Raw genomic sequence first — 24,224 nt, 5'->3', positions numbered from 1 at the left:
TGAAATTGACCATCATATTATAATGCCCTCATTTCTGAAAGAGGGAGTATGTTCGGTGACGGGGATTCGAGCTCGCAATTCACGGGCTGCGAGTCAAATGTCCTAATCAGGCCTGCGGATATTAAAACATATTTGTTACTTTATAAGTCCTCAGACTTTCAGTTGAGTCACAAAAGCTGTATTTTCGATACTTCTACTTTCACCGTGAAGTTTGATTATTTATAGTTAAACACAAAGCTACAACATGGACTATTTGTGTTGCGCCCACTACAAGTATAGAAAACTAGTTTTACTATCAATGGATTATAAAATTATATGCCTGAGAATATTTTTCGAATAATGCAGTTTAATAATTATTCATTTTTTGTGTATAAGATGGTCATTTTTCATTCTAAAAATTTGTCATCTTTGCTTTAATATACTGTGATACTTTTGGAACGCACATTTGAAACAAATAACAAAAATAATAAAATTGTGAATTTCATATATTCCACGATAGATGGATATTTCTGGTCTCACGTTTAATCCAAGTTGGCGATGGTAAAGACTGTTGAAAAATATAAACTATAATTTTAGTGGAAATTGTGATGTGGCTTAGCGTTTTAAATAAGAACATTACATTTATTACATAAAAATGTTCGAGAATTCAACATCTGAAAACAATAATGTATCTTCTCGCAAGGTTATTAAAGAAAGTGACTTTATTATTATTAGACGACAAGATGCATCGCGTCTTGTGCAAGTGGATCGGTACAGGTGAGTACTTAACCGCTAACGGTGTTATTACCATTAGTAATTAACTCTAACTGAACTAAAATAGGATAGTTCACTCAGTTATTAATTGAATGGCAAATTTTTATTTAAACTTTTAAATCCAGAGGTTGAATTCAAGATAAATTGACATGGCGAGGATTGAGGTATAAAGTAAACTATAAAGTGTGTTAGTGTCACTGCTACTTTGCAGTGTAATAATATACTCAGTCTTACAGTTTACATATTAATTTTCATGACTCAGGTTTTATGAGTTTTATCACTTTTGCAATTTTGGCAGGAACCATACCTACTTTGCATACTATTGTAATTTTATCTTGTTAAGTCATAGATAGCACGTTAAATAAAAATATGTTCTTTCCTTAACTTTTTGAACTTTTACATTCCATAAGTAAATTTTAATCATAATTTTCTTTTGTATTATGGCACATGCAAACGTTTTAGTACTTAATTAATATATCCTGTACAACACAATCCACAAGTTATTAATAATTAGTTATTTTCACATGTATAGAATAAATTTCTTGCCCATAGACCTTACACATAAGAGTGGACTCAGTATGTTTTTTTATTATTTTATTAATCTGTGAAAAGAGAAACGCAAGCTTCTGTAACGAGGAGCAGTTGAATATGAGACCCCAAGATTTCATTTATGTTGTAAAACCCAAATGATGTTTTATTAGTTGAATACATGTCAAGCAGCAGAATGACAGTAACAGAAAGTGTTCTCTTTAATTGTTGTTAGCAATGAATCTACTCTTTGAAATACAACTGAAGTTTTGTTTTTTTACTGTTAAGAAATGTTTACTTACTTAAGTGTTCTACATTTTTCTCAAAATTATTGTTCAACTGTTATGAAATTGTTTATTTTTTTAAAGTAAAAATGAAATAACCACAAGATGTCTCGTGGGAGAATTTTTTTATTTGTTGTAATGTATAAATAACACTTGGTCACTACTTACTTTGTTATGCACTCAAAACTCATAATGTATTTGAATAATTATTTTTTAGGTTAAAAAGACATTAAATGTGTAATGTAAGTTAAAATGCAGGTAACCCAGATCATCAATTATAGTTAGTTTTATGTTTTTACTAACCTGTTACTGAGAATTATTTTTTTCTTATGTTGTTACCATAAAATGTGTGTATAAAAAATAACTGTATGCTTAAGGTAGAAAGTAAAAATCAAAGAGAAAGTTGTATTATAATATTTTCTATAAGTAATGTTTTCTTTATATGTCAAAAATGAATTTGATAATGTCTCATTAGTATTAGCTATAAATAGATATGTTACTCTCAAAAACATTGAATTGATTACTCTTACTTAAATTTTCACTCCAGAAATATAATACTGTAATCAACTTAAACTGTAAGTAATCACAAAGTATTTTTTCTTACACTGTATTATCATAAATACAATGTAATTCCTAAGAGCAATTCATATTTCTGTAGTATATTGCATTGTTGTACGTTGTCTTTACTTATACAGTGTTTTTTAATTTTAGAGCTGCATTTCTTGGAAAACAAAAACTTTTCCTTGGAGGAATTATTGGAAAACCATATGGATCCTCTTTTGAAGTGAAAGGTTCGGATCTTCATTTTGTGGATCCAGCTAAGTCAAGAAATCTGTCTTCCTCTGTAGCTGTCGGTAGATATCAGATTTTTTTGTTATATATTCTCAGGCCTTTAAATCACCAGATATGTATTGAACTCATAATTCAATAGAATTGACTTTCAGATAGTTTATCGATGTATAATTTGGTGTGTGGCTCACTGTTTGAAATATTCTTTAGTATTCCTCCTCCCATCTAATTCAGCCAAGTTGTTTGGTCATCTTTTAACATGTCTTTACAGCCTTAAGAATGTGATTATCAAGATATTGGGAGTATTCCATTGGCTGTTTTACTGTTAGTATATTGTTTTACAATTCATGGTGATGAGAAACCCACACAAAGTAAAAAACATATCTCAAGATGGCTGATATGGATATTAAAACATTTTTTAAAATAAAGTAGAGAAGAATGTTTCAACCTTCTCAGGTAATCTTCAAGTTAACAATGACAGTTTGCAACTGTTGTAAATACTCTGGTACTGTTTATTTTCACATGATTAATGGATGGCATTACCGTAGCTTTTGCTTTGTATACTCTTTCTCCCGATCACAGTTTCCACAATTATTTTCAATACTGTGTATTTCAATGATAGACAGTTGGATCTGCTGAAATATATCATTCTCTTAAATCACTTCAGTATTTCTAATTCACTTAAAATATGTTTCACACAGATTTAGGCAGATGTTTTGCTTCCAGTGCCACAAGTTCATATGACTTTTATAGCTAAACAATTGTGCTGATTTTACAACTAATTTTGAACATAAATTTTTTATTTCTTTCAGCTGAGGCACAAACTAGAGACAATAGATATTTAGTTGATGATGGTAAGTCTCAAAAACTTACAAAAGAAAAGATTGAAGAACTGAAGACAGGAGGAGTGTCTGGAGAGGTAAAGCACATTATATCCATTCAGAAATGTTAGTCATTTTATAGTAGATGTAAAATTATGTCAGCATAGTGTGATTTTATGCAGTTATTAGTTTGCTTGTTACTCTAGTGTAAGGGAATTCATGAATTGTATATTCTTTTAGCAACATTTTCACATATATTTTTATTTTTACTATGATTGTTTTGAGATTTCATATAAAACAATTGACGGGATCTGATAATCTCGTATTCAACGGATTTCCTGTGGTTTTTTATAAACCTGGAAACTGAGACATTCAAGTCGACTTAGATATCCATCTTTGGAGTGTTAATAAGGAATTGTCCCCTGCTGATACAACGGTAAGTCTGCAGATTTACAACACTAAAATCAGGGGTTAGATTCCCCTCGGTGGACTCAGCAGACAGCCTGACATGGCTTTGCTATAAAACCTGGAAGGTGAGAGAGAAACTGTAAAGGCTCCATGTAATTCATTATTAGTGTGTATTTGTACTCGGCAGATAGACCGACATGGCTTTGCTATAAAGAAAACATAAACACACACTAATAATGGAGCCTTTACAGTTTCTCTCTCATCTTCCTGCCTTTATAGGTCTTGTTATGGTTATGTTGCCTGTTGTTGTAATGGCTAATTCTTTACAGTATTTTCAACACTATTTTTATTGGCCTTATACCAGAGCCATTCTCAACTCGCAAGGCAGTGGATATCTTGTTCATTCAGGGTTACATGCTACATTCTCTGTAAATGCTTACTGTGCTGTTTAATTGGATAATTATGTTTATCGCAGACTTTAATTCACATATTACCAAATATAATTTATTAAATCACTTATCATGGTGACTTTATGTAGTTTTACTTAGTTAAATGTGTTTATACATAAGCACAACTATGGTTACAATATTAGTAGGAGAGCATAAATTTCTATGAAGTCTTGTGCTCTAGAAATACTTGTAGCCTTTTTTCATAGTATCCATAAGTTTTTGTGAGACAGTGTTTTGAAAAAAAATGTTAAAAATGCTTCTTTCTTACAGAATGTTAATACTGTTTGTTATTGTTGATCCAAAAGTTTCATATTATATATTCATTTTCAACCAGATAGATATTTACTAACTCATTTCTTGTAATAATTTATTTTCTAACTTTCAGCCACTGAAGAGTTCCAACTAATTGTACATGTAGGATTATTTATTATTTATTTTCAAGTTCTTTTTCACCCTGTACAACACTTATTCAGGACCGTATGATTATTAAATTTTGGCTAAAAAGGCAGGGAAGGAAGTCTGCCAGTATGTCTCACTTGTATCCAGTATCCAAGGCATGTTAAAAACTCAAATTGTATTTTCAGTAGTGATAATGTCCTAACAAATTTAAACATAGACTTTTAAATGGGCAGAAAATTTGAATAATGTCTGAATTTTGAAGGGGGCACAAAGGGTACCTGAAAAAGTTGAGGGGGATTCTCCCCATATTCATAATGATACATTGATTGTCTGGCCATTTGTATATAAGTTGACACTATTTTCTGTATTTTATACTTTCTTCTGCTATTGACTTTTTAGATTTTGAGTTTTTAAACATTGAATGTTTATACTGTTGCCATTATTTTACAAGTTTGTTAAAACATGATCTTCCATTATGGTTAAAAATAAAAACTGCAAATTAACAATTATTTTCCATACTCTTGCAGCAAATAGTGGAAAACTTGGTGGAAAACAGTACAACGTTTAAGGATAAGACGCAGTATGCACAAGCAAAATATTTAAAGAAAAAGCAACAAAAGTATATGAACTATGTGACTATTCTCGAACCAACTACAAGATTGCTTTCAGAAATGTATTTCTCTCAAGGTCCGTTAAAAATTTGGTAAGTCACACAGTAGTTTTCATTTAGTCAATAATTGTGTCTAAAATTCTTTGGTTTATTTAAATTTACTTCATGTTGTAAAGTTCGGTTTATCTGTCAGTTGTTTTTGCGTATGTTTAATTTAAAAAGAACCATGGTAAATTTGAATGTTATGAAATTTATTTTTTAAATATTATGTTAAATCTTGGATATTTATATCACTTTTACTTTTTCAATGTAAAACTACAGTGAACATTTTAAAGGTGATATCTTTATTCCCTCAAAGAAATTGTATGTTTTAAAGCATTCTAATGTCGTATTTGAAACATGACCTTTATTAAAGATGGCATATTACTAAACGGTGAACAACAAAGTTTGTGTTTGCATGGGGCTTACATTTAAGATTGCGTGTTCTTATAAAGAATACCAATTGAATAATCGTGTACAAAAGTGAATTATAAAATACGTGAAAGATAAAGTTGCCAGCATTTTTTTAACTTCTTTTAATTATACTGTTTCCTAGTTTATTTTCTGAACATACTAAATAACACGGATTTGGACAATACTTTTTCTATAAAGTAACTGTGTATAGCATTAAAACTTAATTGTTTCTTTAAAAGTGACTTATTTGTTTTACTTAGGCATTAAAATATTTCAGATTTTGTATTATGCTTATTTTTGGAACTTTTTGTAATCATTTTTCCACAACCAAATTAAACTTCATATTGTCATATGGTATGTTTACAAACAGTTCTATAACTTCATATATTAAAGATTGCTACTATAGCACACTTAGAAAATATAGAAGTAAACATAAAAACAAAATTGGTAAATCAATGTTTTAAATATATTATATTTGATAACCTGGGAATTAAGAATGTTATTTGAAATGTTCTATGGATATAAAAATAGTCTTACTTTAAACCATGGAATATTAGTGAAGTATGCGAGTAAAAAATTTACATAAAAGAATTATAAGAACTAATAAGGATAAAATGATTTATTTTTTGAAAATTAATTTTAAAAAATAAACAACAAAAAATGCATTTGATATTTGTGTTCTAATTATAAGAAAATGAAAGAAATATTTTATTCTAGAATATAATTTGGCTAAGAACCATTTTATATATATTGGAAAAGGAGAGTTGACTTACTAAAGCTGTTGTGGTTTCTCTATCAAATGCTTTTAGTAACCTCCGAATAGACTCTTTAGCTCAGATGTTGGCCATGTGTAATGTAATGTCTCGAGGACAATACATTGTTTTCGATTCATGTTTTGGACTTTTAACTGCAGCAGTTCTAGAGAGACTTGGAGACAGTGGATGTGTAGTTCAGGTGTATCCAGGTCCAGGGCCAACAAGGTATTTAGTACATTCTGTCTTTTTATTAAGGGATTTGTTTTCTCTTACCTTTGTAACAAACATTGTGTTTTTATTATAATCATATGTTAAAATTATGTCCCACTGCTTAGAAATTACTTATTTTGTGCAAAACGAGTGACACTTACTCTCACAATATTGCTTCTCGTGGTAAAATTAAATGCAACATTGAATGTTTGATGCTTGATCTTTTAATGAGGTAAACTCCCAAATTAATAATGCACCACCTAGAATTATTTGTTTTACATGTATTTTAACCATAAATTTTTAAGCCATAAATAAAACATATTAACATGAAACAAAATATGCTGCATATTTTTAAAAGGATGTTAAGGTACAAGTCACAACGTGGAATTATAAATGTATCCTAGGTTTTGGAGGTGACTGTGGAAGTAGGACACACATTGCAGTGGAGATACACTGACTGATAGATATTGTAGCTTGTACCCTAAGATCCTTTCTGAAAATATGCAGTATATTTTGTTTCATGTTAATATGTTTTGTTTATGGCTTAAAAATTTATGGTTGTAATATAATTAATCAGAGGTTGGGATTTGTTGTTTTTTAATGCAGTCCTTCCTCATGGTTTTGTTTATTCATTTAGTTTCATTTGCATATGATTATTTAATTTCATTATAAATATATATATGTATAAATACATACAAACAAACATTTTTTTTACTGGAAGTAGACATAATTTAGATTAAAAAGTTACAAATTTTTAAACTTATGCCTAACAGAAATGTTTTATATTGTCTTCCCAGTTGTGACACTTTATTTTAAAATGTTTTGCAACATTGTTGCAATTATAACACTTGTTGCTCCTCACTGTGAGAAAAACTGAGGCACATGTCACTTTTCATGTAAATATCTATTAATAGAAAATGAGAAATGATAAAGCATAGTATTCTGTACAACTGAAATAATCAAAAGCAGTTATTTAATATATGATGAAATTTGGTAGAATATAGAATCAGTTGTGTTTTAAAGATGTAAAATTAAGCATGTATTGTGTTATAATTCAAAAATATTGTATTAACATTTTTGTTCTTGCTGGAAGGTTTATAGTTTTGAGTATTGTATATTAGTATAGTTTTAACTTTCACAAAAGAATTGTAAAAAGTGTAAAAAACCTTCTTTTAATTCTTTAAAAAAAAACTATAACAACCCCATCTATGATACTTACATGTTTGTAACAAGAAACAAAAACAATAATGTGTTACAGTAGCAAGCAAAAGACAAAACTGTTAAACTAAAGAAATGTGAATTTCTTGCCTGATTTATAATACCTTTATCAAATATATTTAGGTTTTGGATTCACAATAAAGATCAGCAGAAATTATGTCACTTTGAAGTAAAAGTTCTAAGTATTGAACCAGGAAATACATAAATTGTTCTTTTATAATACTAGAATTTGGGGTTTGATTCCCACAATGGACAAAATGCAGACATCTTATTGTGAAGCTTTGTGATGAAACAATGCTAGTTAAGATCCCATCACATTCCTTCTTAGATACTTAATGAAGCCTTACTTTCTATTCTACCTAGAGTGATAGCAGTGTAGTAAACATATATTTACTTCAGAATATTTCAATTACAAGGTCACAACGATCTTGGTTTTGTTATAACAACCTGTTATGGACAATAGCTATTGGTAAAGGCCTAAGATGGAAGTTTTAAAATTGTACTTGTTTTTGCAAAATGTTTTCACTGCTACATTGGCATTATTCACAAAATTATTCTGTTCTACTTCACATGATAATCTTTGTCAAACAGTGAAGGTGGAGACAAATTAACATTTGTTATTAAGGCACAGGTTACTTTCACATAGAAACTAGTTTAATAAAGTTTCATTATTTTTGTAGTGATATCTGAACTAAGTAACCTTACTGTTTGCTTCACTTTAATACCTCATAGGTATGAAACATTGCAATGATGCTTTGTAGAGTGGAGTTTAGGTGGTTGTGAATTAAAAGTGAACATGCACTGAATATTAGGCTTAGTTTTCTTTACCAAAGTGAACATGCACTGAATATTAGGCTTAGTTTTCTTTACCAAAGTGAACATACACTAAATATTTTACATGTGTGTGTATATAAAAATATATATATAAAATAAAAACACGTTTTTTTTTTTTGATATTAGGCTTAGCTTTCTTTGCCAAAGTGAACATACACTAAATATTTTACGTGTGTGTATATAAATAAATATACATATAAAATAAAAACACAAATTCTTTTTTGTTATTAGTAGGCTTAGTTTTCTTTGTCAAAGCCTGATGTATTTGAATCTATCTGTATTATTTTAATTTCATAATGACACTTTTAACAAAAATCACAATTTCAGTAAATTTTTTTAACTCGTTGAAATTATATTTACCTCTCCCCACTCCTCCTTTTTTTAAAAGAAGAAAAGACTAATATAATTTGGATAATTTTTTACTCATAAAATAAAGGGAAATTTTACAATAGGCATTTGTGATTTCTCGCTAATAACAGTTTACAAACATTTACTGCTAGGCTTGCATCGTATTCTAAAAAAAAATTAAAGTTCAGCCAGTTTAGAAATAAACAATAATTATATCTTAATCATATGCTTCACTAAATTCTGTAAGTAACTAAAGGAAAACATAAATTTTAGTATGGATTTAACAGAACCTCACATTATGTTTAGGGACAACAATGGACCTGTTTGTCCATTCTGGATATTTTTACATACAAAATATTAATGTTTAGTTCTTCCTTTTTAAAACTAAGTATTATCTTCTTTCAGTTAGTGGTTTTTCATAGTAATAAGAGGAGTAAGTACTGAAATTTTTGCTGGGCTGTTTGTATTTTTTTTCTCTCAAATATTTAAACTAATAAATTGTATTGTCACGTGTAGGTTTTAGTTTTTTTATTTGTAAGCTTTCTCATAAAGATGTTTTGTCATATTTTATCAAACTTAGAACTAGCTCTATGTTTTGCTATCCATAATTTTGATATAAAGAAATAAATAATTTCTTTTAGCTCATATCGACAAGCTGTTTATGCACTGAATCTTGCACAAGAGCAGCTGAAGAAACTGTTAGTTGGTCTGCCTGTGATTGAAGCTGCTAGACTATTGCTGCCACCTGGTAATGAAGTGGTTAACCATGATAAACATGTACCAGAGGTCACTGGTGATAGTATAGAAATGCCAATAGAATTGAATGCTAAGGAAGAAGCTGAAGAAAAAAATGAATTAACTAGCGTTGTAGATATGAAGGTAATAGGTGATACTGTGGTACGTTTCTCTTGTAGTCAATAAAATAATTTTGTCATCTGTATTTCTCTCTCTCCAATTTTTTTTATGTCAAACCAATTATTTTGTGAAAACAAACATTTTATAATATAAGTTACTATTTTTAACTGAGAACTAAGAATTACTTAAACTGAATTTGCACTGTTATTAGCAAAATCAGAACTTTTATGTTGTTGGGTTTTAATGTTGATTTATTAATTTATTGATGCATTTGTTGAAATATTATACCTCCCAAGAATATTCTACTTCATTGGGTGATGACCTAACTAGCTTTTCTAGGTGCCAACTGTCTAATAGTAATCCTGCCTGGTAGTAGTTATATTAAAGAGTTCAATTATATGAAAAAAACAACAAAAAAAACATTTTAATTCTATTTCATTTTTTTTAATTCTTCAAAACATATTTTGTAGTATTTCTAATAAACATGTTAAATAAATGTGATTTTTTTTATTAATGCTTTTGAATCATCAAAATGTAGTTTTGTGGGTTATATGTTAAGGTTCAGGTGTAATTTTGTTACAGATAAAAAAATCCATCAGTTCTCTTGTGTACATGCTGAGATTTTGCTTCTCCAACACATGCTTATGAAACATTTTCTGCCCTCAAGCAGAAAAGGTTGTAACTGCTGGGAAATTTTGTATTTTATTCTAAAGGCTATAAAATGAGTAGTTTGTACACACACACACACACGTGTGCATGCAGACAATTTTGATGTTTATTTCTCAGTTAATTTCTCAAGCTCTATCAAATTAGTTGATGGTGTTATTACTTACTTTTACTGGCAACTCAGTTATATGTTATTAATTTTTTGAAAATTACTTTTTTTAATGAAGTTGTTTTAATGTGTAGTTTACTCATTTTATTTTTTGATTTGGGGGGGGGGGTGAGTAAGGTAACTGTGCTTCTTCATGTGGCCTGAAGTGAAGTTTAACAAAGACCTGAATTATTTTTCTAGGTCTGAAGTGATTACGAGTTCAATGTTTACTAAAAGTTATCAGAAAAAAATGTTTTTTTAATTCTATGCTTTTACATAGTAAACATATAAAACTTCAGTAAATCTATAAACATTGGAAAGATATGAACTACATAAATCCAGGAGCCGATGTGATTTTGGGAGGTTACGGTTAACACACCATAGTATGCATTGCTTTTATCACGATCGTCATGTTTATTTCTCATTAAGTTTATCGTGTAATGTACATATAAACCATTTAACCTGTGATATATATGCACAATACAAATACATTTAAAAACAGAGTGCAGGGTGGAAAGAGAAATAATGTTAATTGTGCAGAGGTACAAGGAAAGTTTGAGAGGGCCCCAGCATGGCCAGATGGTTAGGGCATTCAACTCACAATCTGAAGATTATGAGTTCAAATCTCTGTCACACCAAACATGCTGCCATGGGGCATTATAATGTGATAGCCAACCCCCACTATTCATTGGTAAAAGAGTAGCCCAAGAGTTGGAAGTGGTTGGTGATGATCAGCTGCCTTCCCTCTAGTCTCACACTGCTAAATCAAGGAGAGCTAATGCAGATAGCCCTCAGGTAGCTTTGTTCAAAAACAAAACAAAATGTTAGAGATTTAATTCAGGTATTTTATCAGTTACTGAATCATTTACCTTAACTATAAACTGATATTAATTTGTTTGTACTTTATGAAAAAGAAAAGAACTGATGGCTAATTATAGTGTTAATTATATATTAACACTTTTTCTTAGTTACTTGAAAAAAGATAAATGAATAGTTTATTATAAGAGCATGTTGAGAAATTATAGATTAAATATTATTTCTTGTTACTAAACAATGTGTGTACTAAACTTTCTTCAGTTAGAGTATCTTTGCTGCGTTTTTTTTCTTATGCCTGAATAACCTGCATAAGCTAAATGAATAATTTGATATACTACTGGTATTGCCATTAAAGAAACAAATTATAAAATGCATTAAAAATTTGCTGTTTTATTTTTTCTTTGTTAAAGAATATTATCCAAGTTTATTTATGAAGATGTTTGAGTTTGACTTGTGTGATTTTTGTTTCCCAAAGGAACTAAATTTTCTCTTTAAATTACTACAAGGCCTAATTTTATAGCTTAACCAAGGCTATGGAGATTTCTGTATTTCATCTCAATTCTCATCTTTACTATTCACAACAGGATATTAAGTGATATTAGTTTATTGAAAACTTAGTTTTACCCGTGCAATTCGGAAGTAACTAACCTGTGGCTAGAATGATAAACGAGACAAATTCTCATTGCTAGGATTGTGAGGTCGAAGAGGATAAATATGAAACACATGCTAATAAGAGTGCAAAGGTAAGAAAAAGTAATACTTTTACATTTTAAACTTTTATATTTGTTATATTGATTTTAAAAGATACCAAAATATATGTTAGTAATCTGAAATATAATGCTTCTTGTGATTTTGCAAGTTTTAAACACAACTCCAATTGGAACTAATTTTGCAAGTGACCTTTGTAATTTAAATCAGAATGTTTAGCTTCAAATGAATTGTTTTTTTCTTAACTGGTATATTAATTAGATAATTTTTTTTTTTTCTATAGATGTCTAAGTTACCAAGAAACTTACTGTATCATGACACTGTTTCAGACAAATTTGATTTGGAGAACTAAAATAAATAGCATTATTTTTATTAATTATTTTCACATCTGCAAGAGCGCCTTTGACTAAATTAAAAATTATACGAGGATGGAAAGGTTTCATTACTGTTTTACCCCATAGTTAAGACTCAATCTTACAATGTTAGAAGATATATATTAGTTATTTATCTGCAGATTTTTTGGTGTTGTTTTTGTTATTATTTTGATACCACTATGAACTTTGTAGTAAGGCACCATTTTGGTGATTGAAAGTTGTTGAAAAATAAATGATGTACATCATAGTTTTACAGATTATAATGTTATTTAATAGTGACATAAATGTATCTATGATCACTTGTATATTGATTGATATTTATACATTATCAATTAATATTATACATGTATAATGTAATTAATGTTTGCCTGCTGCTACATCAACACATTATCCGGTAGTTTCCTAAAACTCTGTAATTTGTTTCGGGTATACATTCCTTGTCATCTTCAAGTAGAGATTATAATATGAGAAACCTATGTTAATTGTTTTGTGTTGTTTTTTCACTTTATTTTTTTATTTGATTTTGTTTTTTGCATATTTCAAAGATTTTATGAACCAGATACATAATTCTTAATAATTAAATTCAGGAAGAAGCTAAAGCAGACAGAAAGGCACAACGTATGGAGGAACAAAAAGTTGCTAAGGAAATTTTAGCTGTGAAAAACATGGATGGGTGAAAGTTTAATATTGTGTTTTAGTGTCTAAACAGAAATCTACTTGTCAAATAAGCTGGTGAATAGATTCTACTGTTATTTTTTAATGAACTGTGTGCAGTGCAGTAAACAAAGCATATTATGTCGGTAACAAATTGTTCATAAAATACTTCCTGATGTCAGTCGTGTCACAATGTTGGTGAGTTTTGGTACAAGTCCATGTGTAGGTTATGTAATGGAGATTAAATTTAATAACCAAATTTCACATAAATAAGTTGTTATATTCATCAATTTCAGTTGCAAAAATTATTTTAAATATGTAACCAATAAGTCCAGCTTGCCCACAGTGAAATACAAACCAGTAATTAGTAACACATTGTATATAACAATAGAACATTATTTTCAAACAAAAATTTTTTTTTGTTTCACATTTGACTTCTGTTATAATGAAAGACTTTGCAAATGTGTTTATTTTCCTTTAAGCTGAAAAGTATACTACTGTAATTAGCACTTTCATTTGTCCAAAAAGTAAAAATTACAATAAAAAAACTGTATAAAACTCTAATGAATGTTTCTATTATGCAGTATTACTGTTTTATTGTGACATACTTTTATTCTGTGGTAACATTAGAGAATATAAAACAGACACTTTTCATGTTTCATTGTAATATCTAACCATCCTAGTTACGAAAAATAAAAATAATAAAAAAGCGAGTGTTCTTCAAATTGGAAATAAGTGAAAAAAAAAAGTTTGTTAAAACTCAGTAAAGATTATTACAGTAAACTGTACTTATGTGTGTGAAAATAATACAATGAAAATGTATGCAAATCTTACTAACTGAGTTACAGAAATTACTATTTCTAAAATCATTATGCAAATTCATTATGATAGGAAAAAATAAAAATGTTAGCCAGGAGGAAGAGAAGTGAAAATATGAAACTAAATGTGATTATTTAAACATATTGTTGGCTTTCATATTGTTTTTATTACATATGCTTCAAGATCACTTCTGTATTATGACATTTGAAATTGTTCTTACAGCTTGTTGGTTGTCAGTAGACATCATCCCACAAATATAGTTCTCACATTGTTAGAATTCTTGGCTCCATCACGCCCTTTTGCAGTCTTTTCATTGTACCAGCAACCACTAGTAGACTGTTACAGAAAACTGAAAGAAAAAGGAGAGGCTTTATTTTTAAAACTGACAGAAACGTGGCTGAGATCGTATCAGGTACGTAGTTTAGAATGTTTGAAATTGGATGATTAGACAGCAGGTTATTAAAATGAATGATATGCTGATTACCAGTTACAGTGTTATTAGACAAATATGGTGCTTATAAGCTATTTCTTACTAACCCTAGAAAGATCTGTTTAATTTATTCCTGTACTTGTTTTTCATGTTGTGGAGTTGTTTGTTTTTGTTAATTCACCTTTTTGATACTGCCATTCTTTTACTGTTGTCTTTTTTTGTTTTGTTCTCCTTTCAGTTCGTGGTCTAAGTAGTGGTTCGTTTCAGTGTGCTTTAATATTTATGTGTGGAATGAGAAAGACATTTCTGATCATTCCTGAATCCTCTGACTAAGTGGTGTGACATGGCCAGGTAGTTAGAATGCTTGACTCACAATCTGAGGGTCACTGATACAAATCCCCATCATACCAAATATGATTGCCCTTTCAGCTGTGGGGCCATTATAATGTGGTGGTCAATCCTACTATTCATTGGTAAAAAAGTAGCCCAAGAGTTGGTAGTGGGTGGTAGGGATTAGCTTCCTTCCCTCTTGTCTTCCACTGTTGAATTAGGGACATCTAGAGCAGATATCCCTTGTGTAGCAGTGAGTGAAATTCAAAACAAGCCAAACCTCTAATGAAATTTGTACTGTGAATGATAGTGACCAAATTTATTTTTTCTAATCTTTGTATGTGTAAATGATGCTAAATATTTGAAGCATGTTCATTTAGTTCATGTAAAGAAATCCTAAAATTTTAAACTTACAAGTGCTAAATTTTTAAGCTAAGCTTTAATCAGATGTTCAAAACTGATGATTGACATTTTTATTTTTTTGTAATATATTATGCATCACTCTAAACTTTCAAACTTTTATTAATTTAGAAAATGTTTGTGTGTGTGTATACGTGTGTATGTGTACTTAGGATACATTTTATAATCTCATGTTGTATCTTGTACTCTAGGATTCTTTTTTAAAATATGTAGAATATTTTGTTTTGTTTATTGCTTAACAATTTATGGTATATGATATATATGTGTGTGTGTATACATATAATTAAAAACTTTAATGTGTTGTTGCAACTTCTGCTTATCATAATGGGCTGTTTTCAAACAGAACATGGTGGAGTCAGTGGGTCACTGATCTTCATGAATCAGTTAAATGTCTCTTTGTTGTGGTTTTTGTTTTTAAGATTAAACATAAGGCCAGTCTGTTCATTAATGTCCAAGAATTGTTTAAATGTGTGTTTTGTCATAATGTATTTTTTCAGACAAAATATGAAAAGTAATCAGTTTGTTCATTAACTCTTTTGCTACAAGCTTGGGATGATATGCACGAGTTTGTCTACACATTTGCACACATTAAGTATTTGAACTATAACCTTTTATATATCATATTATCTTTACAAACTTTGGTAGACTTTTAATAAAGATTACAAGTATTTTGTATACAAAAAATTAGATTTTTTAATGAAATATTTTTACTAAAAATTTGTTTGTGAAAATAGTTATTTTGATTACTAGTCTGAGTGCAAAGTGGTTTCATGTTGTTATTTAAAAAACTATTCCTCATTTCCAAAATCTTGGATATTATCCACATAATCTCTAGAACATCCAAAATACATTTCAAATGTTTCTTTTCAGTAAAACTTTATATTTTGTTATTTTCTACACTATGTGTGGTCTGTCATTTGACCAACCTCGTAACCATCTTAAAAAAAACTAGGAAATAGATATAAATTATGCTTCTTCTGCACTGGGATGACTACATATTATAACATGAAAATACAAATGCTTAGTCTAAGTACCTTAAATTTAATCACCCAATATATTTACATATATAATTATTTTTTATTATATTGACCTTCCAGTCATGCCTACCTAGCATTAAATAACTGGCATTGATGCTGTGCACGAGCACTCAGGTCACATATCCAGTAGTATAAAACTGAACTTTAGTCTTCCCTGTCTTGGCTGCATTTTAGTGAACGAGTATTTTGTAATATACAGCAACATTTCAATTATTATACATTATATATGTGTATCTGGATTATTACTATTTAGAAATAAATTATTAAACTTATATTTATTAAAATAAAGAACAATAAATCAAGAAGTAAGGCAAACAATTATCTCTTCTCACTATGCCCTTTGAACTCGGTTGGTGCTAGAATAGGCTGTTAAGCCTTTTAAAATTTCACGCATGGAGGATACCAAACAATTTTGTTTTTAACTTTATATATACAGTTGAATAATCAAAACATCATAAATAACTACACTGATGCCATAGAATTCGACTATAATTTATTAAGCATAGTAACTAAAATGTATTTAGATTTTAAAGAAATTATGAAACTTTGAATAGACTAAATACACACCCTACCTCATGGAAACCTTGGATTGAAAAACATGATAGCCTTTTCAAAGATTAAAATGGCTAAGAAAACCACTCTGGGGACATTCTAAGCTGTTAATTTTTCAGATATCATATAGTGTGCTAGGAGTATATAGGAGACTGTTTCAAAAACATCAAGAAAGTTGAACAGGGCCACTGTGTTTTATTCAGTGCATAAGTTATATTTTAAATGAAAAATATGAGGTTCTTATTTTATATTTTAACTTGTCAATATTAGTAATCTGAGTTTCTAATTTATATTAAATTATAGACTTAGTATTTTGACATCAGAAACATCTAATTTTAAACAGAGCTGCATTCACACAACTAACTAAAATCTATATATAGATGTGTTCTTTTAAAGTTTACTCTTATTAAGAAGTTAACTCATATATAATATTAAAGTTTGAATTATAATTACAACTTGATTTCAAAGTTATTGACATAAATTCATAAAATAATTGCTCAATAAAATTCTGAATGCAAGTCAACAAATGCAATGAAATGGCTTTTAACTCATATATAATCAGTAGTGAAAGGGATAATGTCCAAAAATTGTTTAAGTGTGTATTTTATAACTTGTATTTTGTTGGTTTTTTCAACTAAAATATAAACGTTGAATCAGTTTGATCATTAATGTCCAAGGTTTATTTAAACGCCTATTGTCATGTTTCTTTTTTCAAATCAAACATAAATATAGAAACAGTTTTGTTACTAACATCCAAGAATTATTTAAATGCCTGTTTGTCATAATCTTTTATTGTTCAAATAGAGTGTAAAACTTTGTAGAAGGGACGGCAACTAACTGTTGTGGAGACGGAAGACTTTTGAAACATTGTCCTTTACAATTGTGTCTCCACAACATGCAGTTGCTGTACGTTCTACAAAGTTTCACTATGAACACTCTGCCGAAACAATCTATCAAAGAATGTAAAATGTAGAGACAACTTAATCTCTGAGCTCTACATTGTTTTTGTATTTCTCTTCTTTCAGGTTCTACCAGATCGAACACATCCAGCTATAAACATGAGTGGTAGTGGAGGTTATCTATTGACTGGGATTAAAGTAGAACCTTTACAGATCCCTAAAAAATCATGACACAAAATTCTTACAAAATTTGCGAGTAAACTACAGCATTTTGGGAAACAAAACTGAAATATACAACAACACAGGATTAAAATAATTGATGTGTTTACATTCTGATCTGTTAAAAACCTTCTGTAAAAACATATATAAGATAAGAGCAAAAAATTTTAAATGAATGTGTAAGATATAATTTTTTTTGTCATAAAACTTTTGTGATGTATTAATGTGTCATGTTGTAAAACAGTTCTTGAAAAGTTTCAAGAAGTAACCTTTTTGGTGAATTTTTATATTTTTTTATTTTTATTATTATTGTAAAGAAGCCAGAAATGAACATTTGTAACTTATAGGATAGACTTTCATTAGAATAGGAACTAATTACATTCAACTGATGTAGCCTGTTCTTCCAAACGTTTTGCAAGAAATGTCAGTTACTGTGAATAAAGTACAGAATACTAGCTTTCATAAGAGCAGTTTTCAACTATCAGCATCAAATTTATCTTATGAATAAGTTCTGGTTAGATTTAACAGAAATACAATCATATGACTAATTACAGTGAAAGGCTTTTCATTATTTTACTATGAGATATGATTTGAAAGTCATTTTGAGATTTGAAGAAATCCATTCATCACTCTCACATCATAAATCACTGCACTAAGTTTGTACAAGAACACCTGCACGCATATGTAAATCTTCCATAATTTTCAGCATGTTAACTGTGTTACATAAACTTGCTTACTGAATTACTGTTTTGTAAAAATTGTGAATTATGCTATGAATTCCCAGTATTGCTATTAATGTCATTTATAACACTATGTAACAAAATTTTTACTTGTTCTTGTTCCTGGGCAGAAAGTGTTATTTCCCAATTACTTATGCCTAAAGTAACGGAAAAGACCTATTTTTCTCTTCAAATTTTGCTTTTGTGACCTGGGAGCATATAACGAAAACATGATGGGAGACTATATTTGGGGGCTGACACGTGAAAGTGATTTACATTACAGTTGCAAATCTCAAAAAAATATTCACTTCTAAACATTTTTGTATTACTTTAATATTAATACATATAAATCTTTATTCATATGTTGTTTTATTCAGACCTTATGTAAATGAAAATGTGCAGATTTGTCTGTTTTTACATAGAAAATAGGTTAATTTCTAAATTTCATTATACAGGTCACAAAAGCAAAGTTTGAAGGGAATAATGGCCATTTTCTGTACTTCTACATCATATGCAATTAAGAAATAACAGATACTATCCAGGAACAAAATCTGTGTTGCATAGTGTAATTCTTAAACTGTAAGTCTTATACAAGCATTTCTTACAATAAAAGATAGCATAACCTTATACTTGACCCACAGGGTAGCTGGTGGTAGGGATAATTTAACATGTTTATTGTTATTCTCTGCCTGTAAATGTGTGTAACTTTTATGTATTTTTATGTATAAAGTATGGGAAAAATATATTTCTTAGGGCTTTATTTGTGATTTGCAAGCTAAAACCAATACTTATTTCTGGCTGATATAATTTTCTAAAAGATGAGATATTCAAAAAACGTAAATGCTTTTGTATAATAATACAGCTCTGTTAGTGGATAAGGAATGTATGCATGCACATGTGTGTGGTTTTAGATACTTATTTATAACTTTAAAATTTTAATATGCTTGTGTAAGTCTTGCTTGTGCATACATAATTGTGTAAAACTGACTAACCATCATGGAATGTTGAGATTGATTTCTTGTTGGCCAGGTTGAGTGAATGAATAAATTATACATAAATATATTTTAGTCAATATATAACATACAAACAAGATATCATTTGGTCCTTCAAGGCTGTCTTTGAACACACTTTTCTTAAAAGAAAATTGGTTAAGAGATTATAACTTACCCTTTATTAGATAATTAGCCTCTAGAAACAACCTAGTATTTTACCTCCTCAGAATCCTTTCCAATAAATTAGTACCTTTCTTAAAACAGGAGACCAAAACTATATATAGTATTTCAAGTTATGTCTAACAGTGTTTTTATAAAAAATATCCAAAATTGTACACAGTACTCCAAGATTTTGAAGCTTAACTAATGCTTTTTATAGAAAGATCCAATACTGTACACAGTATTCCAAGACTTTGAAGCCTAACTAGTGATTTTTTTATAGAAAAATCCAAAACTGTGCTGTATTCCAAGTGAAAACTAGTGATTTTTCTTATAGAAAGATAAATACCTCATTTGATAAGAATATAAATGGTTGGTATGGGTATTAAAACTTTTGGAATGTTGTGTTTGGTTATAAGTTTTTCCAAATGGTTATTTTTTCGATGATGTTAGGAATATATGGTGTGTAGGAATGTAAAGTTTTGTAGTTTGTTGTAAACATTCCAGTAAACACCAAATTTATTCAAAAACTGGTGCAAAACTAGTCCATAAAAACTACACTGACAAACGTAAAATACAATGCAACAACTGCCAGGACTTATATATTAGAGAAAGAAGCAGAAAAATGGAAACCAGATTCAAAGAACAAATAAAAACGTTTTTCAACATTGCAAATCAAATAAACCCAACATAACCATAGAAAGCACCCAGATGCTAAGTAGGAAAACATATATAACAAATGCGAAATCAAAGAAGCCCTATTTATACAACTAAGACTAATATAAGGGAACAAATTCGTATCTGTACTAATTAATAACCTAACATCTAACTTCAACACCACCTACATTCGTACACGTTCACACTATCGTCTTAAGACATTTCCCAGCAACGGTCAGTAGCTCTCTCTGTTAACATGAAGACCGAAATGTTGTTCTACACTTTATTTTAATAAAAGTTTTAATAGCAGCTATCTTGAAAATACATTTTTTACTTCAAGTGAGTTTTTCGTCATCACAATATGTAAATAAATCCACTGTTAAATTTAATTAGCTTGACTATAAATAAATGAGCATTGCCTCAACAGCTGAATATTTGATATAATTTATTTAAATAAACAGAAGTTAAAATTCATTGCTAATGCTAAGTGTTTAATTTGGTAACTGAAACGCCATTTTCAATCCTAACATAATATACGCTAAATCGCGTTTTCCTAAACATTACGAATGTCAGATATTAAATTGCCAAAAGTCATGATGTACAAGGATAGCTTGTCTCATAAATGAGGGAACGATGTTTTTAAATGACGTGGTCAGACCGGATTTCGTAAGGTCAGTCTTGCTGTAATTACTGGTCCTAGATTGACTTGTTTTACAAACAAAAATTTCTAGTAAAATGGTTTATAATAATAAAGATTACTTCATTATTATATATATATATCTGTTAACTCAAACCGCAGCTAATGCATTGTGTTGAATTCCAAGTCTTTCTAGCCACTGGCGTGTCCAGGAATTGCATATAATTTCGGGAACCCGTAATTTTTTTTAATTTTTTTTTTTTAGTGATTTGGTTTGTTTTCAATTTAATGCAAAGCTACACGAGAGCTACCTGCGCTAGCAGTCCCTAATTTAGCAGTGTTAGACTAGAAGGTGGTCAGCTAGTTATCACCACCCATTGTCAACTCTTGGGCTACTCTTTTACAAACGAATAGTGGTATTAAAGGGCGAGTATGTTTGGTGTAACAGGGATGCGAACCCGCGACCCTCAGATTACAAGTCGAATGCCTTAACCACTTGGCCATACCGGGCCTTTTTTTTTTTTTTTTAAGTGAATAGATGAAAGTTGAAACTAGAGAACTTAAAACTGTGAAAGTTTACACAACGAAATTAGGATTTGCGCGGGTAAAATAGACACAAATAAAAATACAAACCAAAGGGTATGACCTAACCGAATACTTCATTTACAAAATCCCGAGCTATGCCAGTGCTTGCAGCCAACATAATCTCGACTCTTGGTTTGACCCTTGACAAACCTTTTTACTTCACGTAACCTGATGTAAAGGTTTGCATCACGTAATTTAATTATTCTTCTAACACAGTACACGTACAGATGCACCTTATTTATACTAACAGAAAGTCTCCGAATGAAGGGACATCTCAATGTATGTCCTACTGGTATTATTCTTAGGTTACAAGGAATAGATCGCCGATAACGCTCACGTATTCGCGAAGTTTCCAGTGAACTTATTGATCTGTGACATCAGAAAAGCAAAATGGCGACAAAGATTTTAATATTTTCGCATTCAACTTGAATACCGTAAACAAGCTTTTGAAAACCTGTTAAAATTCCAAGCCATACGTCATGCTTTCTGTGAACGCATGATTTTCTTTTGGGCATGTTAATTGTAAATACAGACTTGCTGGGCTTTGATAATATTTGAATATTATAAAATAAGGTCGCACACTTTTAAAAACTAGGATGATGAAACTATTACTGCTGACTATTTTTTATGGCAAATGAAAAGAAATGGTATAGTAATATTAACATAAGGGTTTATATGTACCTTGTGGGGAAGTATCGTAATGATGCAAGCACGGTACAACCCGGCATCACCACGTAGTGGGGGCACTTGACTCCCAATCTGAGGGGCGCGGGTTCGAATCCTCGTCACACCAAACATAATTACTCTTTCAACCACGGGGATTTATAATGTGACGGTCAATCCCACTATTCGTTGGTAAAAGAGTAGCCCAAGAGTTGGCGGTGGGTAGTAATAATTAGCTGCCTTCCTTTTTGTCCTACCTGCTAAATTAGGGACGGCTGGCATAGATAGCCCTGTGGTTATTGTGCCTGACTGGTGAACCTATGGCTACTGATTCTTGTCCCATTGACGTAAGAACGCACTTTGGGGCTGTGGGTGTGTTGTAAGAGTGACGGTCAACTTCCATTATTTGATTAGAATGTCTCATTAGTAGATGGTGGGTGCTGTTGGCTAGTTTGTTTTTCTTTTTAACTGTGAGTTTAAAATTAAAGGTGGTTAGATAGCCCTGGTGTAGCTCTTTGCGACGTTCAACAAAATAATTAGTTTGTTTCTGATATCTGCACGTGTTGTTCCTATTTTTGAAATGATAAGCTGAAGAGCAAGTAGCAAGTAAACAGCACCTACCACCAACTCTTGCTCCAATCAAAAAGTTGGAACTGACCATCACTCTTATAACGCATACAATTCTATGAATGGGCGCTTTTTTTTTCTATGCCGACGGAATATGAACAGTTCATCATGCTTAATACCATACTATGCCTTTAAAAAGAGTTATATCTTAGTCACAGTTATGTTTGTTTTTGTTTTTTTGAATTTTGCGCAAAGCTTCACAACGGCTATCTGCCCTAGCCATTCCAAATTTAGCAGTGTCAGGTTAAAGGGAAGGCAGATAGTCATCACAACCCACCGCCAATTCTTGGGCTACTCTTTTACCAATGAATAATGGGATTGATCGTCACATTATAACGCCCCTACAGCTGAAAGGGCGAGCATGTTTGGTGTGAAGTGGATTCGAACCCGGGATCCTCAAATTACGAGTCTTTAAGTAAGAACCAAGAGTATTGTGTATTTTTGATATTTATGATAATGTATGCAGTTAAATACGGCAACAACAACAAAAAGAGTTTATCTTATTAATGTCTTTTTTTTTTGTCATGTTTGACCCCATATGTTATCGCTAATATCATATATTTATATATGACTTGGTTCTTATTTAGAAGAATTGCATTTTTTTCCCGTAGGCTATACTCGGCTAATGATCAGTTGGACAATAATATTTTAAACAGTAAATTGTTTATTTTATACAGCATTAGAAGAGGATAGTTTTTTGACTTGAAACTAATTAATGGAAGCTGTGTAACTGAAGTTTGAAATGTGGGGGAGACAGTTTCGTAGCTAAGATGCGAAGATTATTATATGGAAATAAAATCCACGAATGCAAAAGTGATCATTTCAGTGGAATATCAAGAAAAAGGTTAGGGAGACACGTGCACCGCATTCCCCTTGTAAGCCACGCCTACGATTAATAAGACAGAAAACAGTATTACGCATATAATGTATTAATACAACAGCTATATATTTTTAAATATTAAAATAGTTGTTTTTATATAGTTTACTTCTCAACGTATAAACTTATTTATTACACAGTTAACTAACTTGTCTTAAATATTCAAGGAATCCAAAATGGTTTGGCTTGTTTTCAATTTAACCCAAAGCTACACGAGGGCTATCTGCGCTAGCCGTCCCTAATTTAGCAGTGTTAGACTAGAAGGAAGTCAGCTGGTCATCACCACCCATTGCCAACTCTTGGGCTACTCTTTTACCAACGAATAGTGGTATTAACCGTCACATTATATGTCCTCACGGTTCGTAAACTGAGGGTCGCGGGTTCGAATCCCGGTCACACCAACCATGCTCGCTCTTTCAGCCGTGGGGGCGTTATAATGTGGTGTTCAATCTCACTATTCGTTGTTAAAAGAATGACTAGCTGCCTTCCCTCTAGTCTTACACTGCTAATTTAGGGACGGCT

At 30.4% G+C, this 24,224-nt stretch overlaps 1 protein-coding gene across 2 annotated transcripts; it reads left to right on the top strand.

Annotated features, from left to right (window-relative positions):
- The first annotated feature begins 488 nt into the window (after window positions 1–488).
- On the top strand, window positions 489–18,278 carry Trmt6 (tRNA methyltransferase 6 non-catalytic subunit). 2 transcript variants are annotated; one of them, XM_076461471.1, is made up of 10 exons: window positions 489–756; window positions 2,277–2,419; window positions 3,167–3,273; window positions 4,959–5,134; window positions 6,304–6,474; window positions 9,501–9,738; window positions 12,034–12,087; window positions 13,014–13,099; window positions 14,122–14,311; window positions 17,694–18,278. In XM_076461471.1, the coding sequence occupies exons 1-10, from the start codon at window positions 635–637 to the stop codon at window positions 17,796–17,798; spliced, it is 1,392 nt and encodes a 463-aa protein (XP_076317586.1). In that variant the 5' UTR covers window positions 489–634; the 3' UTR covers window positions 17,799–18,278. The 2 variants fall into 2 exon arrangements, with proteins under 2 accessions (XP_076317586.1, XP_076317574.1); XM_076461459.1 differs by having other exon boundaries at window positions 9,501–9,756.
- Window positions 18,279–24,224: the final 5,946 nt, after the last annotated feature.

The sequence above is a fragment of the Tachypleus tridentatus genome, chromosome 1 (assembly GCF_004210375.1).
Source record: "Tachypleus tridentatus isolate NWPU-2018 chromosome 1, ASM421037v1, whole genome shotgun sequence".
In the NCBI taxonomy this organism is placed as follows: Eukaryota; Metazoa; Arthropoda; class Merostomata; order Xiphosura; family Limulidae; genus Tachypleus; species Tachypleus tridentatus.
Note: the sequence above shows the minus strand (reverse complement) of the source record. Positions and strands in the feature narration are given on the sequence as shown.

Bases quoted from the DNA above. Each gene is read 5' to 3' on its own strand.
- Trmt6 (XM_076461459.1), top strand. From the start codon at position 635: ATGTTCGAGAATTCAACATCTGAAAACAATAATGTATCTTCTCGCAAG. The intron at 3,274-4,958 runs GTAAAGCACATT...ATACTCTTGCAG, and splicing joins CAGGAGGAGTGTCTGGAGAG to CAAATAGTGGAAAACTTGGT. The intron at 5,135-6,303 runs GTAAGTCACACA...AAATGCTTTTAG, and splicing joins CAAGGTCCGTTAAAAATTTG to TAACCTCCGAATAGACTCTT.